Raw genomic sequence first — 26,091 nt, 5'->3', positions numbered from 1 at the left:
TACGTGTACATAAATAGCTTGTTTCTCGCCTTAAATCTAGATATGAACTGTTCAAATTAGGTGGGCATAACATGCTGTTTTGATACATGAATGTCTTCTCAACTTGACTCTTGGTTGTTTCTTGTCATCGCTATTTAAGATATAGTTAATACATAAACCCCTACTTTGAGTTCTCCTTGGACAAAAATTAAAGGCAGACTGGTTGAATTCTAAGGGTCTCTGGTGCAGAAATGCCATCCAGTTGAGCAGCTAAATGTTAAAAATGATACCAAAAGGGATGTGGTGTCTCTCCTAGCCTGCCTTGAGCAGTGTGGTCCTCCATTCCACGTCGCTCGGCGTTACCCAAGACTGAAGCCACGGAGATCTTTCTGATTGTGCTCTTGGGCGTTGGGGTCCCGGCAAGCACACTCTCCTTGTAGGTCACAGGACATCGGGAAGGGGGTAACCTGGGGAAGGAAACACAGGCATGTGAAGGAATCATAGAATCACAGAACGGCCTGGGCTGAAAAGGACCGTAATGATCACCTAGTGCAGCACTGTGGAGAACAAACGAGACCTCTGGAGTGATATCTTCAGGGATCAGCTGGAGTCTGCAACTGCATTATTTTCTATAGTGATTTATTTCAGTGGCACACTGAGGCCTCAGATGAGCCTCTTGTCCCTATGCGAGGCTGTGAAATGGATAAAGAAGAGCCTGCTCAGCTCATGCAGTTGCTGGTCAGCAGATCCTCCTTTAACTGCTCGGTCAGGCATGTGGACACAGCTGTCCAAGGAGAAATGTACTGCTCAAGCAACCCTGGGGCTTTTAGTCACCAAAATGCTGGAATGCATTACGCTGCCAGCCTCTTCTGAAGGGCTATCCTTCCTCCAAAGCCTGCAGACATGAAGTGATGGTAAAGCTACCAAACTCCCATTGCACGTGACCAGCTTAAAGTCTCACTGAATGTTATGCCCAACAGTTCCCAGCTCAGCATTTCCATCCACCTCCCGCCTGAGGATTTGGTGAACCCTGCTTCTGGGCCATAACCTCCCCTCTGTAAGGCACCACACTGCAGTAGGGCCCTATGGCTTGGGTCCTGTTTCCATGTCTAAGTGTATTTGTGTGTTCAATTACAAGTGCTTTTGGTTTCAGTTTCTCCAGGCAGGAACTGAACCAACCACTACCTAGCAGATCAGTGAAAATACAACTGGGCAAACAAACTTCTCTAAATACCTGCTGAGTTTAAGGGGAAAAGATACAGCTAACAGCCACCGAGAAACAGCAAAGGAACACAAGTGAGTCGCTGCTACATGCAGACAAAATCTGACCATGATCTCTGCAGAAGCGTGGGAAGGAGCTGAAAGAAGACTGCAGTGCCTGGCTAGCAGACTTTGATTTTGGCATACTGCATCATCACATTTACATAAAGAAAAGGGGGTGCCAAAGGAACAGTGTCTTGCTTGTCCTGAAGTGCATTCCCAAGAATTTCTCCCATCTGCACAGACTGAGAGAATGACCTCATTCCCCTCCTTAACACTCCTTCCCAGACAGTGCCATAACCTGTTCAGTGCTCCCGATGTCTGCTGTCCGTGGCTTTGCTGCCACACGTTTGCTCTCTCTTTCACAAACGCATCTCTCCAGGCCATGAAGGTACCTTTGTTCCCTGTGCATCAACAGCACACCTAGGAATGCGTGAGACCAAGCGCGTGAGCACACAGCTGTCATTTCCCAAAGACCTTCCATACGTGTCCCTGCACGTCCATCACAGCGTGCTTTTCTCCTGACATATGAGAACAGGATAGAGGGGGGTGGGTCTTTATTTCACAACTGGGGAGCCTACAGCAGGGACGTGCTGACACAGACGTTAAACAGCCAACACTCACCGCCACATCAGGCTTCAGAGAGCCTTCTCCTGTTGCTTTTGACTTCTATTCCCAGAAGACGTGACCTTCCTCACCAACCTATGGCCTCAGTGACTCATGAGCTGAAGAACCAAGCAGTGAATAACCTGAATCTACCGATGTGCCAGTGTGGAGGGTGCAAAGCAGAGAGAGTCCAAAAGCTTAAAAACAAATGGATTCAAGTAACCGGATACCAAAGAAGCTTTAGAAACTGCAGAAAACAATGGGAGCTTACGGGTCACTTGATCCAACAGAAGCCAGCCACAGTAGGACTGTTCCATATCACAGTGTTATGAATATTCTTCGATAGGAAAATGGAGAAGTCTGTAAACAGTGGGGTTCGGGAGGGACTGTTTAACGACTGAATTAAAATACTGCAGAGAATAAAATGACACATGAAAGGAATTGACTTCTTTTGTTCAGCAGAGAGGGAAACATTTTGGTTTAGATTATCTGCTGCAGTTCAGGTTCGACCTTTCCTTACAAGACACGAAAATAAAAAAGGCTATTCAGAGCAAAATTTATGTCTTGGAATGAAAGCTTAGTTCACTTAGAAAATGCTCAAACAAAACATGTAGATATGTCTGGAGTTTTCCCTTACTTTTATTTTTTATCCTGAATCATTCAGTTCAGCCTGGATTTGGCAATGATTTTGACTTAAAAAATCCTTCCTGTTGTACAACAGAGCTACTGGTTGGAGGCGAGATCTGGGCTCCTGGTTCTTTCATTTGTCTTGATCAAACTTCTTCCTCTCCCTGGCCTAGATTCACGTTTGTCTCTAACAGCCTAACAAAGGCAATTCAGTGTCCCTGCATTCAGTGGAGAAAGAGGCTCATAGAGAAGATGGATACACATTTTGCACTGAACACAGGAACACCAAACAAGGCATTTCAGTAAAGTGGCTGAAATTAGCCATGATCATCTAATTGCTCTTTGTCTCAGCTTCTCTCCACGCATAAGCAGGACTGCAGCATCTCTCACTGGCACAGACATCCCATAAACGCCAACATTTCACTTGGAGGAACAAGAGCCAAGAGTGAAAGCCCTGCATGGCCGTATCTCCAAACTGCTGGCTCTCACTCCCCTAACTTTGTGGGCTGTGCTGAAACTGTGACCTGAGGAACCCAAATCGCCATGAGTTTGGTGCTGCGTTGGAGTTCTCTACCTCCTGCATCCCCTCTCCTCCCTACCTGAGCAAAAGCTCCACGGAGGAGAACAGACTGTTACTCCACTGCAGCAAGTATCTGGGAAGGAGTCACTAAGGAAGTGCCTTCCCATGTGCTGTCCTCTGAAAACCCTCTGGTCTCCCCTCAGCAGTCACAGACAGAAGAGACAGAAGCCATCCCTCTGGGGCACTGCCAAGGGCCCAAAAGCAGAGCTGCACAGCCCAGCAGCAGTCAAAGCAGTGGGGAGCCTGACTGGAAGAGGTTTCTTACTGATCAGATTAGCCTCATTCACTTTATGACCTTTACAGATTTTGTATGCAGTTTAATTTTTACAGTGCTATTGTCCAGAGAGATGAATAGTTTTGTCTATGGCAATGAGCTCCACAGATCAGTTTTCTATTATGTGAAAAGGCAAAGATTTTTATGGGTAGTGAGCACATCCACAGTCAAATTAGACAGGATAAAATTTGCCAAACATTAAACAGTGATGTGGGATTTCCACTTTAAATATCATCTACAACAATTAAACATTTGATTTCCTCAAGGACCTGATTTCCAGAGGTATTTAGGGAATCAAACCCACACACAGCATCTACTGGGACTGTCAGAAGTGCCCAGCACAGAGAAACCATAAAACGCCTTAGAACAAGAACTGTCTTTTGTCTTGGGCTTGTTCTGTGACAGGCCTGTGGAGCACAGATCCATGAACAAAGCTGCTGGATGTGCTGCAAATAATAAGCACTGAGCATTTTTCTGAATGATGGCCTGTTTAGGTGTGGAGGCCAGATACACTGACTCCAAGATGAACTGCTGCCTTTCTTTTTTAATAGACTGGGGAAAGCCCAACTCATTAACAACATGTACGATTTGCACAGAAATTCTGAGATATATCCGTTGTAAAGCAGTATTACACAACTGTCTCCTCTTCCTTCCACCTGCCAAGTCCTGCCTTCCCCTATCTCTTCCCACATAGGAAACCTGGCTAATACCTATGAGAGTGTGGAAGAAAAGCTGAAATTCAAACTTAGGGCCTGGCTTATTACTGGATGAAGTACTGCAGGATGCTGTCTCCACAGGCTACCTAAAATAATCTGAGAAAGACAGAAGTGAAGAACACAGCTCTGCACACCTACACGCTCCCCCTACACATGCACACATCTCCTGGAGGTGATATTTGTGTCCTCTATAAAGGAAAAGGAGCCCTAAGTATCCTCTCCCAGGCAAGGTGATGAAACCACGGCCAAAACTCGCAATGCCTTTGGAAGCAGGGCTGCATTTGCCCTTGATGCCACATTCCAGACTTTGGGTGCAAAGACAACCATGAAACATAGTGGTGCAGAAATGAGACCCAGGTCATGAAATGAGTCAAGAGCCATAAATCCTATCTAAAGAGGCTGGTAATATCCCAAGATAGATTCCTGCTGAGAAAGTCCAGTGTGGGAACACTGACAGAAGAAACAGCCAACAGGTACAAGGAGGGGTGGGAAACACTTCTGCAGAGGGTCACAGCTTAGCCCTAGCACACGTTCATATCATACTGACCCAGCTCCACCTCCCATTCAGGGTGGGCAGCATTGGCTCTGGGCTGGAGGCAGGGGGAAGCAGGGGAGGAGGCATGGAAAGTGTTGGGAAATAACTTGTTGTTAGACTTCAGCTCTGAAGTGTTTGCAAAATTTCCCAGGCGAGATGAATGGGAGCTATGAAGGCCTCGCTGCACACGGAGCCTCTGCAGTGAACGCGGCACTGAGATAAGCGTGGCAGGTGGTGCTGAGTGCCATGGCCCTGAGACCCTCACAGCTTGAATGCGGGGGAGAATGCTCCCTGTGAAAGCCCTTGCAGGACAAAAATGCATCTTGTAATGTTCTTCCCAGTGTTTTTTGTCATTTAGGTCATAAGGGCTGTTTGGAGATTATGGAGCAAAAAAAAAAAAAAGAGCTCCCTTCTAGCTCTGGGCGCTGGTATGCAGGTTCACACCTAGGGCACCTCTTGAGGGGGTCTGGGAAGGGTGAAGATGAAGCTTGTAGGGAACATCCTGAATTTCTCTCATTTGCACCTCTTTAAACTGGGCTTTTCCTCATCAAAGCCAGCAAGCCCTACGTAATAAGACACAGCTCACCTAAGCCCAAACGACCCTCATCAATGTCCACTGGGTCCCAACCAGACGCAGCCCCATCGATGGACCCAGAATGGCCCAAAGCCAGCTGAGATGCTTGCGAAAGCTCTGGTGGCACAGGGTGCTGGGTGCCGAACGCCCACATCCTCACCAAGCTCCTGCACTCACGGGGCTGAGCTAAGCAAAGGAGCCCTCGTGCCAAACCACACGGAGCTCAGCTGCTCAGCCATCAGCTGCGCTTCCTACCCTTGTGCTACTGATTGTGCAAACATGAATGTAATTAGTCTAAATAATCACCGAAGATTTAATAGCAGCCAGACCACCCAGAGGCCAAATAGCTGGCGGTGGAGCAGAGAAGGTTTGTTCGCTGGTTTTTGTAACACTTGCTAATGAAGTGAGGTCGGATAGCAAAGCAAACACCCTCCACGAGCACTTCCCCTGGGAACGCTGTATGTTGTGGGAAGCCCCACGTCCCTTGAAGCCAAGAATGTTCTCTCAGGATAGGCAACATGTGCTACTACCATCCCTGCTTTTAATTTATCGCCGCCTGGAAAGCCTCCCCGAATGATTATGAAACCGGCTCTGAGCCCCAAAATAAGCTCCCATCCCAACCAACCATGACTGGAAGCGCTCCTCTCATGGCAAGCAGTGAGCCACTCACACTGCGATCAAAAGCTCCTGGGGAAGTGAGTTCACCCAAAGGCCTGGGTGAAGCAGCGTGCTCAAAGCACGCAGCAGCGCCGAGCCGCTTCCAGGGGCATGAAGCAACGCTCCTCATTGTGTCTGGCCTTCCTCCGTGCTCACCCGCCATTCATTGTATCTCGCCAGCTAATTACAGAGCTGACAAACACACCCGGCTGGGGAGCTCTAAGCTGTTGGGAGCAGCACCGTGTCACAGCCATCGATTCTTCTGGATAAGCAAAATTTCCTCGGCTGGGGTGGTCACTTAGGCTGCTAATTGTGCACGCTGCCTCAAAATCATGTTCTGCAAAAGGAACAAGACCTGTGATTCCCCAGGACAGGTCTGTGCAGTGGAGAGAGCAGAGAGATGGCTCTTATTTTTCCAAAATCCCAAGAAATGACTATTTCTGTTTTCTCAGGGGTGGGAGGGGGCAGACCCCCCTTTCTAGGGAGACAGGGACAGTCTTGGGAAATCCCTCCTGGAGCCAGCAGCAGCCCTTCAGTTCAAAGCTCCTTTCTTTAGGCCTTGAATTCTTGGCCATAAAGTCTCTGAAGAGGTTTTGATAAGTTGCATATCTCGTAGATAAGCAAAGCTTTGGACGAATCCCACGCGGTTCTCTATCTACCGCAAGTCCTCATTTGTTTTCCGCCAAGGCACTTGCTGGTTTTCCTCTCCAAGGTGTTGGACAGCAATGTCAAGAGGCTGAAGGGGCAGCATTTGAGATGGGAGTTTTTGCCAGGTTGATTCTCCTTTTTCTTTTCTCAGGGCTCTGGGGCAAAGGGGTTGAGAGAAAATCTGAGAGATAACTGAATGACATGGGTTTTTCTCACGGGGGCTGTAGTTCTACCCCTTATGTGATGAAAAGGAAAGGCACAGAGGAAAGACAGATGAGTTTGCCCTTTCAAATGGCTTAGGTTGGGGTAAATTTAGAGCAGCAAAATTCCCCACGCTTAAATTTGCAGAGATCAGACTGCAGGGACTTCAATGCAAAAATCTGCTATTTGAGACTGGAACAAAGTACGCAAGCAGCCTGGAGAAAAACGTTTCTGATTTCTGTGAGGCCTTTCTAGACAGCCCTGCACTGGGAAAATTTGTAGAAGAGAAGGGAAAGAGAAGTGAAGGGGAGCAGTGACTGGAGAGAAGATTTCCTGAAACTAATCGGAAAGAAAGAGCCATCAGCTCTCCCTGGCACGTCTCACGCCCCAGGAGCTCCATGCAGCCGCTGCCAGCCCAGGGCAGCCAGCTATGCCCAGGTTATTTATTTTCCCCACTTTAAGCGCTGTCAAATATTTAATGCTTTAAAAAATAATATCTTCTTTTATCTGCGGCAGGACACAAAGCAAGAAGCAGCTTCCTGGAGCAGCCAGGCGGAAGGGAGCTGGCAACCTGTGCTGGGTCAGGAGGAGAGGAAGATGAAAAGGAGACGGGCTTTTGTTTTGTCCTTCACAGAAGACTTTATCCCCTCCAGATACACAACAGAAGCCTCCTCTCTCTTGGAAGTTGGCTGGCAATGGCCTTCCTGTCTCCCCAAGCTGCTCCTGGGTCATGCACAGGGCAAGCTGTGCAGCCACATCCACTGCCAGTGCCTCCCTGCTGTTCCCTGTGCCCTGCAGACGGCTGTCCCTGCTGCCCTGGGTGCCACTGCACAGCCTCGGCTTCCCTTCCTCTGCAGGGCACGCTGATCAATTAGCACAGAACAAATAATTAAGCTGATGAGCGTCTCTTTTTCCTGCTTGCTGATGGTCGTTGCCTCAAATTCATGCCCAGAATATGACTGAATTTATTTGTTGCCATTTGCAGCATTCAAAAGAAGCCTTTAATGATTTTTTTTAAGCTCCCTGGACTGATTGTGAGTAGCGCAGGGCAAATACTCATTATTTCCTATCTAAGCAGCAGCACTGATTAGTCGGTGGTTGGCTAGATAAGCCACACCACCCTGCTCCCCTCTCTGCAGAAATGCACAAGGTCGTTTGCTGCTAATGCTCAAATGCAAAGCAAAAACGCGCCCCAACGGAATGGCACATGGAAGCCTCCTGCGTTTTTTCAGGCTAATAAAACAGGAGTGTGCAGAATCAGACATTAAGTAAGAGGACTGTGGATCAAAGTGAATGTGGGTTGAATCTTTGTTTTGCTTTTCAGGCAACCCAGTTCACAGCACTGTGTGCAGCTGAAAGTGTTTTTGGGAGGGGAGTGGGAATGCAGTGAAACTTAAGTCTTGACAGTTTGCGGACATTAAAGATCTGAAGTCAGCTCTTACTTGCCTGTTAGCTCCTGAATCTTCACATGATGCAATGCTAATCTTCAGCCCTTTCCTAAAATAACGTGCGGAGTTGCTATGTTCTGTTAAATGTGAACCATGTGTCACCTCAGCAATGGCTGCGACGGCAAAAAGATGATAAATCTAAAGCTTGTAAAATGTCCTATGACATTTTGGGAGAAAAACAGGTGTTGCATAAATGTTAGACATTTATGGGTAAACTAGCAGGGGCTTTGAAAGACTGACACATCTGCCACATAGTCTGTAACCCTGAAAGAAAAGGAGCAAAGCAGGCACTTGCATGTGTCTCGCTCTTTCTACAACTGTATGAAAATACATCCTCATCTGGTATTGGAATTAGCAGAGCTGGACTCGCCCCTCCCTGTGTCTCCTCCAGGTTTTTGGCTTTTACACCCAATGTGTATTTTAAAACTGTGCCTGCTTAAGTAGGTGGCAAATTGTGCTGGAAGAAGTTGGTATGCAGAGTATTTTTATTCAGCTCCCTTTTCTCACACCTTTCATTGTTTTTCCCCTTGGAATATCTCCTGTAATGCTCTACTCATAAAGCTCTTCAAAGGCAGGCCTGTGTTTGAACAGCCTTGCCCAAAATCTGCTCTCCAGTCAAAGACCTCAGACAGGAAAATAACTCACAGGGCCGCGCCGCCGCTGCCGCAGGTGTCCCAGCCTACCTTGCAGGGCTGTTATCCTCTCTTCACCCGATAAATGTAATAAACTGGGACTTGGTTTTGACCTGCCAAGGTCCAAGGAGAAGGCAAATTTCTCACTTCCCAGTGCCCTGTTCATTGGTGGGTTTAGGGAGAGAGGCAAGGCTTGGGGAAGCAATAAATTCTGCTCCCAAATCTTACTCCTAACCCTCCTCTCAGTTCAGCCCCACGCTCTCCATGCCCCAGTCCCGTTTCTGCCCCAGCAGGATGTTGTGCCCTTCATTCCTGTCCCAGTAGGGCTGGTTTGGGTCAGTCCTCTCCTGACTACATCCTTGCTGGTCCTATGGTGCCTCTTGGGGTTAGGAAAACTACCTCCTCCCCTAGCTCCCGTATAGCGAGGAAAATAACCCCTCCTGTGTGACAAAACACATCCCTCAGCGTTCCCAGGTGGGCCAGAGGCAGTCACAGCACTGCACTGCCATGAAGTTTTTGACTGAGCCAAGGAAAAGAAACCTCCAGCAGCAGCTGCCTTCGAAAGGACTGCTCCCTACTAAGAGGACTTCAGTCCCTCAGCTGCTGTATGTAGAAAAGCTTTTTCCTCAGCCTGGTAAATTGCATCATGTCATACGCTAAACCCACGCTTTCCCTGTCTACTCTGAAGCTTTCAAATTTATTAATGTGCATCAGATACTTAACATAGCTGGATTTTCTTCAGTCTGATCTACGCTCAAATCCTCAAGACAAGGTAAAAATTTTACATGCCAGAGGCTATGATTTTCTTTCCTTTCTTTGGGAAAAAAAAAAAGTTCAAAATCTATCACGGTTAGAAATATATGAAATGTCGTAGTGCTTCAAACCACAAGCTTCATCACTCTGCTGTCTCTGCAACACTGGCCAGAAATGAGTATTAAAAAAAGCATAAAAATATGGGGATGTATAGAGGGATCCTTCCCTTGCTCAAGCAGTCCATGTTTCTGATATTCTTGTGCCAGAAACTGCATCCAGATCACTGTGATTAATAGCCACTGATGGGCTAAACGTCCATGAATGTGCCTATTCTTGTTCTGAATTCAAATATATTTTGGTGTTAATAATGCTCTATGGGAATGCATCCTATCATTCAAATACACACTGTGCGAATGGGTCAAAGTTCAGACCTACTGATGCATTTGTTTTGCTCTCTGCTCTTCTCCTCATGAATCCTAACTTTCAGTTTCCCTTTTGAGCACTGAGGGCAGATATCAGGACAGGGAAGTACACCCTTCTCAGAGTGCTTGATGGAAGATCTCCTGAGCACCACATGCAAAATGGATGACCAACTGCTTTTCTGATGAACATGCCCCAGCACTATGGAGGGAGACAGTCTTTGCCTACAGATCAGTAAGGGTTCATTTACAACAAGAATGAATGATAGCCTGAAACTGGACATGTCTTGTGCAGGTATAAGGCAGGATGTGATGAGAAATGCACATGCCTATCAAGAAAGAACTGCAAAATGGACCAAGAAGAACCGAGCATCCATAGTGACATGATGCATAGACTCAAGGTTTTTCTGAGGACCTTGGATCCCCTCTTTTAGTCAAAATAAAATCTCCCCGGACACAAAACAACTCTCCCCAAGGAATTCCCAAAGAAAACAGGAAGGGACATCCCTACCTTTTTGGTCTTGACTGTTGAGGCACAGCAGTCCCCACCATCATAGTTGCAGAAGGCTCGATTGTTGATGGAATCACAGTAGTTGTCTCCCATGAAAGGCTGGAAAATAAAAGAGCAGAGACTAAGGACATGGACACGGATTAACAGTAGCAGTTATCAGAAGGAGAAGATGAAGCCTTGAAAAAGCCATGTAGTTTATAACATTACCAACTGCCCTGAAAAGCAAGAGATGATTATTCCCCTCTCTCTTCAAAGCAGACAGAAAAGGGAAGGACACAAGAGCCCGTGTTGGCTTTTCACATCCCACATAAGACGATGCTTCAGGAATATTAATTCGACTAGGCCCAGAGACAGCATCAAGGCATCTAAAATTGTGTCACCTTTTCACAATTTTAAGCTAACCTTCCGAAACTATGTGGGATAAGAAGAAGGTAATGCATAGCAACAAAACTGGCATGCTTTTAATAGTTGCACTTTCAACCACAGCTCTCCTAACTATGCAACAAGTGTCAGCAAGGAGGGTATAAAGCACATCTCAAGGAGAAGTGGAAGTGGTCTGAGTTAAGTACGGGGTCCACACGCACTCGTTCCCCAGTTAGCACTTACTGCGTCTGATCTTGGCCATGACACCTAATCTTCCTCCACTCCACTGCTCAGAGCTGGGATAATGGAAATTATTCAGAGGGACGCTGAGGAGAGCTATTAAGCAAAATTCATAAATCACCTTGAAAAAGAAAATGTGGTCTCTGCGCTGCACAGGACCTGAATAATAATCACCATTCTGAAGAAAAAGCTTGAGGTCTGGATCTTTCTTGGAAATCCAAAGTGTGCCTGATGCTAAGAAGTGGCTGTGCCAGGTGCAAGGAACCCAGGCAGCTCTGAAAGCTCAGACAAAGGGATGCTAAGCACAGAGCACAGTCATACCTCCATAGTACTTCTTACACTCACGGGCTCATGGGGCCATTCCCATTTTATTTGCTCTTTGCAAAATTCATTTGCTCTGCACTGAGAAAATCACACCAGGGAGTTTCCTACAAGAAGTCATCTCTGCAGAGTGGCTGGGGAGGATTTCACAGCAGCTGCAGTACCCAAATTTTCCTGATGATAGAGACCTAAGGAAGCAGCAGTGAGAGCATACCTGAAAGGCCATGGCCATCCATATTGAGACAGACTCTGTGGACTGGTGAAGATGCAAGCTTTTACTGCTGCTGTTTTGCAAGTTTTCATATTTCTATCAGGGTATATGAATTCCAGGCCATAATGGCAATGCTGGATGAGAGCAGGACTCCCATGAAGTGACTAATTGAGCATCACTGCTTTAGTTACAAGCAAATACTGCAAATGCCAATAAGGAATGCAGAATTACAGAGTGAGATTCCAACCCCTTCGGACTGGCTGAACTCCACTGACTTCCACAGAGATTGGCTTACTTATACAGACAAAGGCCTTGACTTGAAAAAGCCGTTCCAATTTCATTAATATAATATAAATGAGTTACATGGAAAAGATTTATAAATCGATGGAGAGATTTTAATGCCAATCTGGTCATATTAAAAACAATGAACTTTGTTCAGCCTCCTGAGACATCTTGATAGGCTTCTCTGTGCTCCCCTTGTATTGCCTGGCTGTGCCTGCTCGGTAAGAAAGGCTTTGTTTTAATTTCCTATGCCTGTGTCTGTATCTATGAACACTGAAAAATTACTAACAAGAACTTGTAGAAGAATTTGCTTTTTACTTGCACTGGCATGCAAGGAAGCAAGATCATCTTATGGAGGAAAACAGTGGGACAAACAACATCTATTCTGATTTGGTACCCAAATCCTCAATTGAGAAGCCTTGGAGGGCTGGGTGCTGAAGTCTGTAGAGGTCTCCATGCATACCTTGGTGCTCTCACATTTTTGGAGGAACTTTGTTTTCTCCACTGACTATACAGGTAGGGGGTGGGAAGACTAGCTTTCATGAAAACATCCAAGTTAGCTGCCTCCAGGTACGTGGCTGATTCATAAACCTCTATTCCAGCCACTAGGGAGCGACAAAAAATCACATTGCAGCAGTCTGGGTTACTGCTCTGAGTGTCAAGAGTGAAATAATGCCCTGCTTACAGCCTGCTATTCAGGGAACCCTCCCTAATGCTAAGGATATTAATACATTAGGGATTGTATCAGCCTAATGGCCCAGTATTATTGACTTATTATTTCCTGTTTCCATAGTCATGAAGAAAGGTTTGGTGAAGACGACATTTCTTCTGAAATCTTACTGCCAGAGAACAAGCTCTGGCCCATTCTTGGATCCTGGAAAATGATGCTAGAGGCCATTATCAATTGTCTGGGCAAAGCCTCCCACGATGACAGATTGCGATGCAGTGACACTGCTGAATGAATGATGAAAAGAAGGAAGTTTCTATTGATGTGGAGAGATCTGGCAATTAACAAGGATGGAAGGAAAGAAAACGCGGAGAAAAAGCGTGTCAGTAATAATGGCTGCTGGTAAATTATTACATCACTGCAAAGTTTGCGTCAGTAACAACTATCCTTAAACAGCAGGAGAATGGATACCCGATGGTGCACCAGCACCTGAATGGCATTTCTTAATGGCCACTGGATGTTATTTTAGCTCTCTTTGGAGAATAGGGGCACATAGCCAGCCTGCATGAATGCAATGCGTGAGATGGCTTATGACATTCAAAGCACTGACAGCAGAATGCTTTTCATTTAGGGAACAACTAGACAGAAAGTATTACATTGTTGGAGAGTTATTACCCTCTTGGGCTCAACATTTGTATGCGAAGGAAACCTGTCTTTCACTTCAAGAGAAATCGTGCTGCACAGCAGTGTGGCCTTGTGTTTTGTGTCAGATTTAGCAGCTCTGTGCCATGGTCTACCACTGCGGACAAATAACTTCAGTGCGCTTGTAAAATTGGGTTACTGAGTGCCAAGAGTGCAGATGGTGCTGCAGAAAGTTGGGGGATCTGGGTTGGAGAGACAGATCTTCCAGAGCATGTCCACGCAGCCAAAGCTTCTGCCTGTGAGTTATTCCATTTCCAAAATGGGCATGAAGCTGCCCGGCCTCACAGAGATGCCACAAGGCTTCTTCATGTCAGTCCTGGTGAGACACTCAAGTGCTGGCATGATGGAAACTGTATGACCTGAGACGTGATCCAGTGCTGCTTGTGCACTGGCAGTATTTTAAGAGTTCTCAGACTTCACAAAGATTGTTGCCAACAGAAACATCACTCTTCAAAATAATTGCTTATTGCAAATAAGACAGAAGACAGTGAGCACGATTTGTTCACTGTTCAGCTGTGCTGTCCAGCAAATGGCATCATTCCTTCCTCTGGCTTTCTTAATCTCCACATCACAGTTTCAAAGTCTAGCTGGCCTCAGAAAGAATTGGTCCTCCAGTAAGATGTCAGAAACAAGTAAAATAACTGAACCTTCTTGCAGTCTTACAGAAAGTCCCACATCCTGGGAAATTCCAAAGGTCGGCCAATTATATCGAGCCGTTTGATCATTTTGTTCATGCAAGAGTCACCCAACCATCTGCTCTAGAAAAACCACCAGTTTCACCACTGAGTGTTAGAACTGGTGCAGATCTCTGTTTAATTGACAGGACATCCAGGGCAAAAGCCTGTTTGCACCACTGGAAAAACATTTCCAGCCCATATGGCTGCAGTGACTGTTACGATAACATGCAGGGGAGTAAGCATGGCCCATCTGAGCGAACGCAAATGCTCACCTCACAGCCTTTGACACAATGAATCAGGGAAGGGTGAGGGTACCACTTGAGTCCCGCTGTGCAGACAACGCTCTGGAGGAGAGAAGAAAAAAAACAAACATCAAGTCAAGACAAGGAAATCAGTGTACGGAAAGTCGGTGTGCTGGCTCCTACGGCCCTACTGTACTTAAGCAACGAAGTTTAGTTCCCTAACACCTCTTGTGTTCTCAGGACCTGGCTCTCCTCCAGGTATTTACAAGAAGTGTTGGACTTGACACTTGCAATAACAGAACATTTGAGAGTAAAATAATATTTAACATTTTCCCGAAAATGTCATGTCCAATATTTCACTCAAGGTGGGGGAACGTGGCAGAAAAAGGCAAAGGAAGGGGTCCACTGTTGAGCTCATGGGAAGTGGGGAGGCATTTTAGGAATTCATTTAAGGATTTCTTTGGTGCTGCAAAACGTTGCTCTGTTTTGCTTCCTGTCATATCTGTGCTTCCTGAAGATGCAAACAGCTAAAGGTGGACTTTCAGAAACATTTTCTCACCATCCTTTAGATCTTAAATAGAAGCACCTCCCACCACACACCTTCAAAATAATACTCAGAAAGGACAGCATCATCTGTTACACTGTATGAGCTTAATAATAATTTTGGTACTGACTACATTTATAGGTTTTCTGTGAGAAAAAAGTTGAACTGCTTAGTTTTGGAGAAAAATGAGACACCAGCCCACTCAAAGACACAACATGGACACTCATTGTTTGCCTGTAGATACCGAAACCTAGATTTTAAAGAATAAGAGGCTTGGCCAGTCGGTGGCGGTGGCAGGTCAGTACCATGGAGGTCCGGATGATGGGACAACCATCCATACACCACAACATTCACCAGGACGAGGATCATTTGGAGTTACCTTCCACGGATGAAACAATGGCCAACATGAGTACGTGGGTACTCATCAAAGGACAGGGGCTGGGGTTGGACGGAGGCCTGGGGAAGGAAGGGATTAACATTTGGGAAGACCTGACGTACAAGCCATCCCTCCCCCTGTTTATCCAAGGCCTAATTTAATCCATCTGCAGGGGAACCTCAGCATGTTTTTACAGTTTCTGTCATTTGAGGCTTACCTGGCGTGTGCTAGAAAAAGGACTTTTATACTATCTGACTGGGGCTGTTTATCTTTCCGATGCTCTCGGATTTTCCACTATTAGTCAAGCCCGGCTTGCCCCACCTGCCTCACAACAGGGCCTGTCTGTGTGAGCGGGGCAAGGCAGGGAGGCTGCAAGGTGCGGGGGCCCTGCAGTGTCAGACGCTCCCCCAATGCGCTCCAGACAGGCAGCTGGAGATTTCCAGCCTGCTGCCTGCCACAAATGGTCAGAGTTTGGGGTCTTTTGTTTGTTTTGGGTTTTTTTGTTTGTTTTTGTTTTGTTTTGTTTTCCCCACTCTTCTGTTTATTGCACTTCGGAGGGAAAGGAAAAGAAACTTTTCCAGGTTTCAAAATAAACAAGACCAGTCAACAGGTTGGGAGGGGGAAGCCCTTCAAGAGCCTTTGAAACAAAAACTGAAGAAGAAAAACTCAGCCATATGCCTCCCGTATCTGAGGCCAGCCAATGAGAAAACGTGCACTTCCATTCAGCACCTCACATTCCTGGTAAGAAGCATCAACATCTACACAACCCCTTGATGTGTGCAAGCATGTGGAGCTATCAAAAGGAGCCAAACAGCCCTGCAACAGGCTCTTAAGAAAGGAGGTTTCCAAGCGAGACCAAACCCTTGCAGAAAATGCACTACTTTCCAGGCCCTCCCAGTTTTAAAAATCCAGCAGCTACTGAATTTTGTCATTCCCTTAGAGGAAGAGATGGGAGGTGAAGTCTCCTCAAGCACAGATCTCTGCTCTCGCTCTTGATTCTTGCCTTGAATCCCAGTGGCTAGAACAACTTTTGGCTGGCCAACCTCCAGGAAAGGGTGTGCAGCCCCAGGCTGTAGCACAAGAGAGCCAGCTGACCTTGTGTGATAACCATCACTGGGTCAGTGGGACACTCATACGGCAGCTAGGAAAGGCTGGGTCCCAGCAGATAACCAGAGCTTTTCATCCCAAACACCACTCAGCTCTTCTCTCCGCAGCAGCCAGGATATGCCAAAAGGATTCAGATGGACAGTCCTGCACAGTGTGCCAATGGCTTAGTCCCAGTTACTTTGCCTTCTCTTCAGATGACTCATTACTAACAGGGACTATTAGAGCTGCTCCAACTAAGTTCAATCCCGCTGACATCCACTGAGCTGGAAGCAGGGTACACTTGGGAAAGGCCCTCGATTACGATTCTGTGTCCCCCTGCTGGTTTGCCAAACCCAGATTCACACCACAAGTCCTGTCTGTGCCCTCAGCTTGCTGCTGGGCTGAGGGGGAGCGGGAAAAGGGAGAATCTGGGCTGGAAATCTGAGGAATTTGAGGAATGAGAGAAGATTCTTGTGGTGCCAAGAGTCCAAAGGTGCAAGAGTGCAGTGTGGGGCAATGAGGTGAATGGAAAGGAAGGAGGGGTGCAGGCAGCACTGTACCAAGATGGCATCGGCGCACGCAGAAAGGAAGGCCTCTCATGCCAGGCGGTGCTGAGGAAGCCCATGTAGCACGGCCTCACCCCTCCCTGGGTCACTGTGGTGACACATGGCTGCCTGATGGCCCCGCTGCCCTGGTGCATCAGCTCCTGCAGCACAGCTGCCCTCCCGCCTGGTCTGTCCCCATTCCAGAAATGCCATTCAGCTCCAGCTGCGGTTTGGTGGCTGTGACTCCATCTGCTGTGAACAGAAAGGAAGCCGGGATGCGCTCCCACAGTAGGTAACAAAGAGCCAAGAAAGCAAATCAAGCTGTCATTTTCTCCTTGTGAGGGAAGACCTAGCGCCTCTGGTCACGGCGCTTCCCTCCCCATTGTGGGACTAACACAATGAAGTCAACCATTTGTGGCCTGCAGAGGGGATTAGGTTTCCCCAGGAGAGGCCCTGGGGAGCTCTCCTCCACCTTAGATGGGTCCAGTGTCCCCTGGAGCCCAAGCATGAGGACTGGCACCTACCGGTCTCAGCAAACCCTCTCTTCAGGCACGAAATGAGCACGGCAATTAACCATGAGGGCTGGTGAGGGGATCAGAGCTGCTGACAGGGCAGGGAGACGTGGCTCGTGGCTGTGGCCTCCCAGGGCTGCAGATGGGTGGCAGCTCCCACACTTCTGGGGCTCAGCCCCCTCACTGCCCTAAGCTGTGACTCAGTTTCCCAGTCTGCAAAACAAGCCTGACACTCTTTGGAAGGGAAGAAAGGAGGAAAACTGCAAACTCTACCTGAAGGAGAACAGATGCTGGTTGCTCACATCATTTTTGATATCTTCTGAGCACCCAAAGTCTCAGGAACAGTGGTGTTCAGGTGCAAGGATAGGGCGAAACACATTGCCACCACTGCGGCAGCGTCCCTACTCACTAAGCCCCACTGCCAGCCAACCCATTTAAGGCTATCCCACGTGTTGAGACAGTATTTGGCAGAAAGGCAAGCATCCAAATTCAGACAATCTAGGAAATTAGGTATCGACACTCACTGGGAAAGAGCTGTCAAGCTGTCTTTCTGAGGCACTTCACTTTTTTCTCTTCACTGCCTTGTAGTCAGCCTTGGCAGCTCTATCTATAGGTGTCTTCAACAGCTCGCTGCCCCTTGCATACATGCAGCAAATGGGAAATCACAGGAAGAGCAATGATTGTCCCAAATGCAGTCTGCCACAGAACAGCAGACACACAGCAGATTGCAGGTGGCTTTTTGTTCCTGCTGAAAACGATTTGGGAGACACTGCAAATTCGCACTGATTTCAGCAATCAGTTTCAGACCAAGCAAAGCAACTCAAAGCCTCAACCAATTCTGAAAAAACACATCAATGTGATGACATTTGGTTCTTGTTCCTGTGAGAAGACACTTGATTTCTAAGCTTATTTCAATTTTTTTAAGCAGAAAGCTATAAAAAAACTCATTTTTCTTAAACGACACAAAAATAGTTGGAAGTTAAATACTACGTTATGTTCAAACCCAACATGGTTTTCCTCCAATTTTTTGGTTCACCAAAAATCACAACAACAAAAATATCTCTCTGGTTAGGAGAAAACATTTTTTTCATGTTTTAATTTGACAGAACTTCCAGCGAACCGAAAAATCAAGTGATTTGCACAGCTCTGCTCTAAATAACTCCCAAAGGAGGGATGGTTCCCTCTTCCCACTTTGCCTCCATAACAGCTGTTGCTTGAGCAGCCACACACAAATGTGTTTCTTGCTTGCTGGCTCTCCCTGTGTTTTACCTGCACATGTCCTCTCAAATGCAAGTCCCACAGACTGGTTCTACCTTTATCTGCTGCTCATACCGCACTGATCTGCACATTATTTGTGCCTGAAGTTAAGTAACAGAAAGTGCTTCCCTGTATCACCGAAATACTTTGTGACCAACAAAGACTCCTGTAAATGCAAGCAGCTGGTCGCTTCGCTCGCATGGCACAACAACGAGCCGTCAGCGAACGTAAACAGAGACACATATTATGAATGATATATAGCATATGGCCACGGGGACCTTTCCCCGAAGCATCGCAATCCCCATCTCTCCAGGGTCCCCACTGGCAGCAGCATTTCCCACAGCGCACGCTCCCTGCGAGGCACGGCTCGCTGTGGGTGACGTCCCCTGTCTGGGGAGCAGAACAAGATGGATGTCCCACAGCTACCAAACCCTCCCCATCCAGCATCACTCCACCAGTTGCCTACCCTATGGGTCTCCTCTCAGCACTGTGCACACAACTGCTGCTTGACAAGCAGAAAGCCCTGCATGACCCAACGGGGCTGCCAGGACGCAGCTCTGAGTTCCAAGGAGACATGAGAGCAGAGCCACTTCCTCTGCACGCCCCCGAAGCCTCCCCACCATCATCCAGCACATGTTCCTGCCTAAATCTCACTATCTACAAAGTGTTATGGGACATACTTACATCTACTATCCAATTGCAAGATCCTTAACCAAAACGGCAAACAAGATGTTATTTACCACTGTACTCTGGGAAACTGTGATTTTGCCTCCTTCCCTTGCTCCCCTCATCCCCCCTTTAGCACTCTGTGTTTTCCCTGCTGCCTAATGAGCCCTCCAGAGACCTGAAGGTATAAAACTCGTTACAGCTCCCTCTGCGCACCCGCATCAATAAACGAAGGCGCACGGCACAGAACGGGAGGGAAGCTGTCACTTTATTTCACCATGAATTACAAAACCACTTTAAAGTCTAGCACTCGGGAAAGGGCCAGTGAGAAATTGCCCCTAATACAGATAGGGGTTTTCTTTATGTTCCGTGCCAGAAACTTGGCAAGGCCCGGGCTTAGGCAGTAATATAATCTCGCTGCCTGGAGGGAGTGGGAAGCGGGGACGGACACTGTGAGCTTGTTGTATTCTGTGGACTTATGTTCCTCATCCCTTTCCAGGATTTATTCTATTGCTCTGTACGGCCCCATGTGAAACAGGGAAATACAAAGCAGCAGAGATTTTCAGAGCATCTCCCTAACCGCAGCCACAGCATGCGTGTGTGTTTCCCACTGATATCAATGTGAAACCAAGCAGCTATTTGCTGCCTGCACACGGCTGAGCGTGTGTGTAAAGCACTGTGTATAGGTGTGTGTGCCCCCCATGGGGGTTGACTCATAAGCTGGAGAGCACCCAGGACAGCACGCTGCAAGTGGTTAATGCTGCTGTGCTTCTGCAGCAGGCAGAGGGAGAAGTGGTGACCTCTGGAAGGGGCTGTGCTGAGCTGGCAGCTCTCACATGCGGGTGAATGGGGGGGGCAGGCAGGACCCAGCCAGCTCTGCTGCTCTGGGAGATGAAATACCCCCTGTATCAGCTTTTTTTGTCAGCCAAAAGCAGTGCAGAAAAATCCAGCCCTACCACCCAAAGTGTGCGAAACACTGAAGAGGAGGAAGAGAATAAAACCTGCCCATTCTCTCATTTTCCTTCACATGTTCCTGTATAATGAATCACAACCCCTACATCAGCCCCTTGGAAGTCCTGGGTGGATCTGAGCATGACGACTGGGGGCCTCTACCTTGAATGGATTTTCATTGGGAAATCACAGAGAGAAAACAACTTGGAGAGGATGGTACCACACTGCTAGAACAACATGCAAAGGCACTACAAAACCCAGGAATTATTTTCTAAAGGGCAAAAGACCTTTCCCACACATTCCCCCTCACTGGATGAACCATGGCTAACTGACAGTTTGTTCGCTGCACATAAACATGTAGCATGGGACGTAGTTAGCACAACTGCCAGGAACTGACCTTCACTCTCTGAGGGTTCATCCAGTGCTGGATGTCCTGCACGGTCTCATTCACACGCAGCAGGATGGGCTCATGGCTGTGGTCCAGACACGAGGTGGTACACTCTGCGCCTGCACAAAAAAGGAGATGATAAAGCTACAGGACAAAGCATGCAGCTCCTTACCCTTCCAGCATCCTTTCAGCTGAAGGACAGGATTAGGGCTCATTTTTCCTAAATTGCAATTAGCAGTCAACCGTAACTATCACATATCTTCTAACCACATGTGAAATGCTGAGTACAACCCTGCATCTCAGCAGACTGTGGGGGTGGCAAACACACCAAGGCCTTTTTGTATGAGCTGCATATCTAGGTATTTCTCTGGCTATTAACTCCAGGGAAAGGGGTCAAGTTTCTTTCTTTCGGATCACCAAGAAAATGTGGAGTTTTTTTTTTCCATTTTGACTGCTCTTTCAAGTGATGGGGCTGATCAAGGTAAGGCTGCCAAATTCATCTCACCTGTGACATGACATAATCCCCTCGCTTCATCTGTCAGATTTATGGACTTTCAGAAACAGCCCTTTAGATGTGACCAAGCCCAATGGTACTGCAGGCAAGCTATCACCTACATCTCATACTTGATAAGAAGAATACAGAGAGGTAATGATGGCTTTCTTCACACATAAACCTGCTTTTCCTCTGATTAACTGTCATACCCAGTGGGAATCCTGTCCTTTCTTTATTAAAACATGCTGCGATCCTCTGCAGCAATATCCCAGAGCCCTGTGGTGACACAACCATAAGCCGTAGTATGTTGGACCATTACCATTTCCCCCCTGGAAAATCACTCCTGAATGGCACAGCTGCTGCAAACATGTCATTAGGATTTCTGCACTCCCATCAGCACTGGGGGAGGAATTAATCTCTGCACTGGTTTGGAGAGCTGAACCTTTGGCTGAACACACACCTTAGCCTGGAAGGGCAGATTAGGTGTCTGAGGAATTACCAAAGGTGTGTGGGATTCATAGTGACCGTGACTGGATGCTATTATTTTCCCCACCTGCTTCTGCCTTCTCACATCCTCCCTCGTGGAGGAGTCAGTGGGAGCAAGCAGACCTTGCTCAGCTGGGGAGGCCTGGGCAGCACTTGGGGTTTGTTTTGCTTTCGTAGCACATGTGACAGCAGCTCCATGGACTGCTGGGTAAGTGCAATGAGGTTAATTTTCTATGTAGAGGCTCACATGGTGTGGTATTCCAGATTTTTGATTAAACAGCAGTGATAACACACCGATGTTTTTAGTTGCAGCAGAACAGTGCTTACACAGCCAAGGACTTTGCTGCTTTTCCTGCTAGCAGAAAGGCCAGTGGTGTGCAAGAAGCTGGGGGACATAGCTAGGACAGCTGCCCCAGACTGGTCAAAGGGTCATCCCATACCATATGGCATCACAGTCAGCAACAGAACCAGGGTAAAGGAGGAGGAAGTTGGGGGGGTGGGGCAGAGATGACACTGGGCAGGACAGCATTTGTTTTCCCAATAAATCACTACACATGACAAGCCTTGCTTTCCTGGAAGTGTCTGAACGTGTGTTTGCTGATAGGAAGTAGTGAATGGATTCCTTGTTTTGCTTTGCTTATGTACATAGCTTCTGCTTTATCTTGTAAGCTGTCTTTATGTCAACCCGTGAGTTCTTGTACTTTTCCCTTTCTGATTCTCTTCCCCATTCCACTGGGGCAGAGCAAGGGGCTGCATGGTGCTGAGCTGCCTGTGGGATTAAACCCCATCAAAATCCCAACAACCTGTTCCCAAAAGGTGATGCTGGACAAACCTAACAAAGCGTGTGGTATGTCTCCATCTGCTGAGGATAAGAGCCAACGGCCGCTGTGCCCTCTGAGAGCTGCTCTTCACATCTCCATGAGGATCCCTCCCACCTCCTGACCTTCAGGAGGGCTGCAGGACAAGGGCCACCAGACTCCACATCAAGGCACAGCACTGGTGGCCAAGCCAGCGGGGCTGGTGGAGGACGGAGGGCAGCTGTGGGCTCTCCTGCTCCCAGCCCCCAGCTGCTCCCCCCCTTCCAGACCAGAAATCCGAATTTCTCTCTTTGCAAAACCCTGGTAGGTAACCTCATCTCAAGGGTAAAACACCTCGCCACATTAAGAGCTGCCGCAGCCTGCTCACCGCCGCGCTATTTACACTTACGGAGAGGAGCGGGTCTGAATTGTTTTGATATACGATCTGTAATTGGCATCATTACAGAGCGATGATCTCATCCAGGTCGTGTTCTCCTCCCCGGGGAGGGAACACAAGGCAGCTCGTGGTCCCTCGCGCAGCTGAGATATAATGAGGGAGCTGCAAAATGAGGAAATTTCTCCAAGTTCAAAGAGATGGGCAGAGGCAGGGGGGGCTGGTACGGGGCTGCAGAAGGGGCCTCGCGGGGCTGCTCCCCTTGCAACCCGGGCAGCAGGGGTTGAAAGTATAATGCTGTGTATTTTCAGTGTGGAATGTATGCCTGGGTGACACAAAGCCAAGCTCAAAACATCCCCCAAAACTCCAAACTCCTTGCAGAGTGACCCCAGAAGGAAGGTGCAAACATCCTCACATGGGCTTCTGAAAAACAGCCATACCAAAGGGGATGCTTGGCTGGTCTCATTCCCTAGGAACAGCTGAATGCTCCTGCTGCTGTGCTTCCCTACCAGTACACTGCTTTTTGGCATCAAAGGTGTGTGTGTGTGTGTGTGTGTGTGTGTGTGTGTGTGTGTGTGCGTGTGCAGTTCAAGGACATTACAAAACTGTCGAGCAAGTATAGGTACAACCTTCTTCCCTTACTCTGAGAACTGGATGTGTCTCTGGTGCAGCCTGACTTGCTGGCCAAGAAGAGACACAATGAAACTGGGAATGCTGGAAGGAGCAGGAAGTCAGCACATTACATGATACCTGGCTGCTCAAAGCATCATCTCAAAGCAGCTTCCTGCCCTCAGCAGCCCCCCACTCAGGTAAATGGCTCCATAGCATAAAGTGACCCCAAGGACTGCAGACTCCTCCCTCCCATCCTCTTCCTCATTCCCCATGCCCACAGACCTATGCCGTATCCACCGGAGCACTGCAGCTTCAGGTGGCTGTTGAGCTGCGTGGGCAGAGCACACTGGCCCTGCATCTCCCTGCAGAGATGAAAGGAGCCGCTCCAGGTGCCATCCTTCCGGCAGTGAATCACATTGCTTCCACGGCCCTGGGAAAGAGACAAGGAGATAACAAGGACGGTCACAAAAACAACAAGAAGGACAGCAGGCACAGGGTGAGAGGGGAGAAGCGGGCAGAGCCAAGCTGGGAGCAAAGTTCTGGAGCTGGCAGAGCCCCGGGTGGGACTGCCAGTAGTGGGGGGCAAGGAAGGACTTCTCTGCTGAATAATAAATAAAAGGGAGGCTGCGTTGCACACAAAAGCACACACACGCCTCCTCTATGCAATGTTATGTCTTTACAAGGTCTTTGCAAGGTCTCTACATTAAAATGGATCCACTCTAGCTGCAAAAAAGGTGCGTTCACCCCATCTGCCCTCTTTCCTCTTGCTGAAAGGTTCGTGTTGACTGCAGACAACCTTTTCCCTCTTCCATTTTCTAACTAGTTGCATCATATTTGTCTCGAAAAAGAAAGAATCCCCAATGGCCATCTGAAGGAGGAAGGGAAGCGGGACACGAGAGGGATGCTTAGCAGGGCAGAACGTGCTCTTTAGAGCTTGGCTGCCTTGAATGACAGCAAGCGAAGAGGCAGAGACAGACATGCACAGAGGCAAGTGTAAAAGAGAAACAAATCCTCTGGTGTGGGAATGGGCAAGGAATGGAATATGACATTTCTCTTATAGAAAAGATTCTTCTTCGTACAATACTGGAGAATGAATACCAAAGTCCAGGGAGAAATATCATGCCCTTTAGAAACAACAAAGCGACGTGCAGGCAATCTTTTGGGGGATTTTTGCACAAGCTGTTCTGCAGGAGCTGCGAGCCTCACTGCCACAGGGCAGTGGGGACATTCAATGGGAAGGTGCTGGGGTTGGGCTCCAAGCCTCCCACAGTGACCCTGCTCAGTGCAAGAACCAGACAGGATCTCTGTTTCTCTGGCATTGTTGCCCTCAGCCTACTCACCCTGCTCTTGGAGACTAGGGTGGATGTCTTTGGGGATTCTGTAACGTGCTCTGTATACTGGATCCCAGTTCCACCAGGGATGCTGAATTTGCCTTTGGAGCTTTTGCCTGTGCCCCATGCCCCTTGTTGCAGAGGGATCTGCACAAGTCCCTTGTACAGACATGGGAAACTGCACTGCATTCAGTGCTAGCCTTGTGTATGATACCCTAATCCTTTTTTTGCTCAGCTTCGTTGTTGAAAACAACGTTCAGTGAGATGCAAAGTGGTCTCATTGGCAGACTATTGCATGGGAGCTGCATTCCCTCCTCTAGACATCTAGCCATTGCCAGATGTAATAAGAAAATCTTATGAAAGTGTAATGGAGCAGATGGACTCAGGATGTGATCCAGTTTGGTGACTCCCACCTAAAGGCCAGTCTTGCAGAGTGCAATTAATTTAGATCTGACCACTGATTTGTGCAATGTGCAGAAATGGAAGACCCTGCCTCTGGATGCTGGGGAGGTACCTGCTTAAGTGACCATTACGCTGCTGGTGATTAAGAGATGCCATCTGTAGGGCTGAGTAATGATCTTTCAGCACAGTGATGAATTCAAGAAGAGATGACTAAGTGGTAATTGAGCACAATTTGCTGTTTTAGCAAGTGTGTTGCACTTCCACCACAGTTTGCATGCCAGGGTTCAATTAAGATTCCTAAAGGTGAGCCATGAAACCTGATTTATGTTCCTAGAGTTGGCTGTGCTCTAGAGTACTATTGTGTAGTTTCTGCTATGTGCTCAGAGATCGCAGGATATCCATTGCTATAGTAACATCCTGTCCATCATTCCCTGACCTGCAAAATCTCTTGTGAAAATCCCTGCTGGGTTTCTTGCTTGGATGCAATGTGCATTATCACCTTATATAGCTGAGAGAGACTTAGTGGGGTTTAATCCTTAAATAATTAACACCTCTCAAGTGGTTCCGGCTTGTGCCAGGAGTCCTCCCTCATCTTCTGTTGTCTGTTTTCTAGGATATCTGGAAATACCTTTCTCTGCAAATCCCCTTCTTAGGATGTTATCTGCTTCTCTGCTCAAGGTACTTTTGCATCCAAGCAGTCGCTACAATCTTCCTTACACTGAACAGAGATGTAGCTGTATCTCTCACTTTCCACAGCTCATTTGTTGATGTAACCCTAACTCCAATCCCTGCCTCTCTTCACATCTAGCTCCTTCCAAAGCAACCATAAGGCCCTCATACCATTTGTTAGTGCCCTGGTGCAGTCAGTCTGAGAAAGCAAAGATGCACAAAGGTGCTGCATCCCAGAGCTTCCCACCCAAATTGCACCCATCTGTGCATTTCCTACATCTCAAAAAGTCACAGCAGCCAAACCAAACTTCTTTAGGGTGCTCTGTTACACAACCCTAGGCTCTGCCTCTCATTCCCATCAAGTAGGCAGGACAGCTTTTGCAGGGAACAAATGCAGTTTTCCAGCCTCAGAAACCTCACTGCTGTTTCTGCTGTAGCTTTTAACGTTTGGAACAGG

At 47.6% G+C, this 26,091-nt stretch overlaps 1 protein-coding gene across 1 annotated transcript in view; it reads right to left on the bottom strand.

The window, feature by feature from the left end:
• Window positions 1-338: 338 nt before the first annotated feature.
• PAPPA (pappalysin 1) overlaps window positions 339-26,091 on the bottom strand; it is a gene marked incomplete at its 3' end in the record, with an annotated part of 167,341 nt that continues 141,588 nt past the window's right edge. Inside the window, exons 18-22 of the mRNA XM_079544568.1 lie at window positions 23,515-23,662; window positions 20,460-20,569; window positions 14,156-14,227; window positions 10,421-10,519; window positions 339-446 (exon numbers count right to left, since the gene is read on the bottom strand). Of these exons, the coding sequence (XP_079400694.1) occupies window positions 339-446; window positions 10,421-10,519; window positions 14,156-14,227; window positions 20,460-20,569; window positions 23,515-23,662 (537 nt within the window). The remainder of the gene's footprint in view (window positions 447-10,420; window positions 10,520-14,155; window positions 14,228-20,459; window positions 20,570-23,514; window positions 23,663-26,091) is intronic.

This window comes from Tetrao urogallus (assembly GCF_951394365.1).
Source record: "Tetrao urogallus genome assembly, chromosome: 19".
NCBI classification, from domain to species: Eukaryota; Metazoa; Chordata; class Aves; order Galliformes; family Phasianidae; genus Tetrao; species Tetrao urogallus.
Note: the sequence above shows the minus strand (reverse complement) of the source record. Positions and strands in the feature narration are given on the sequence as shown.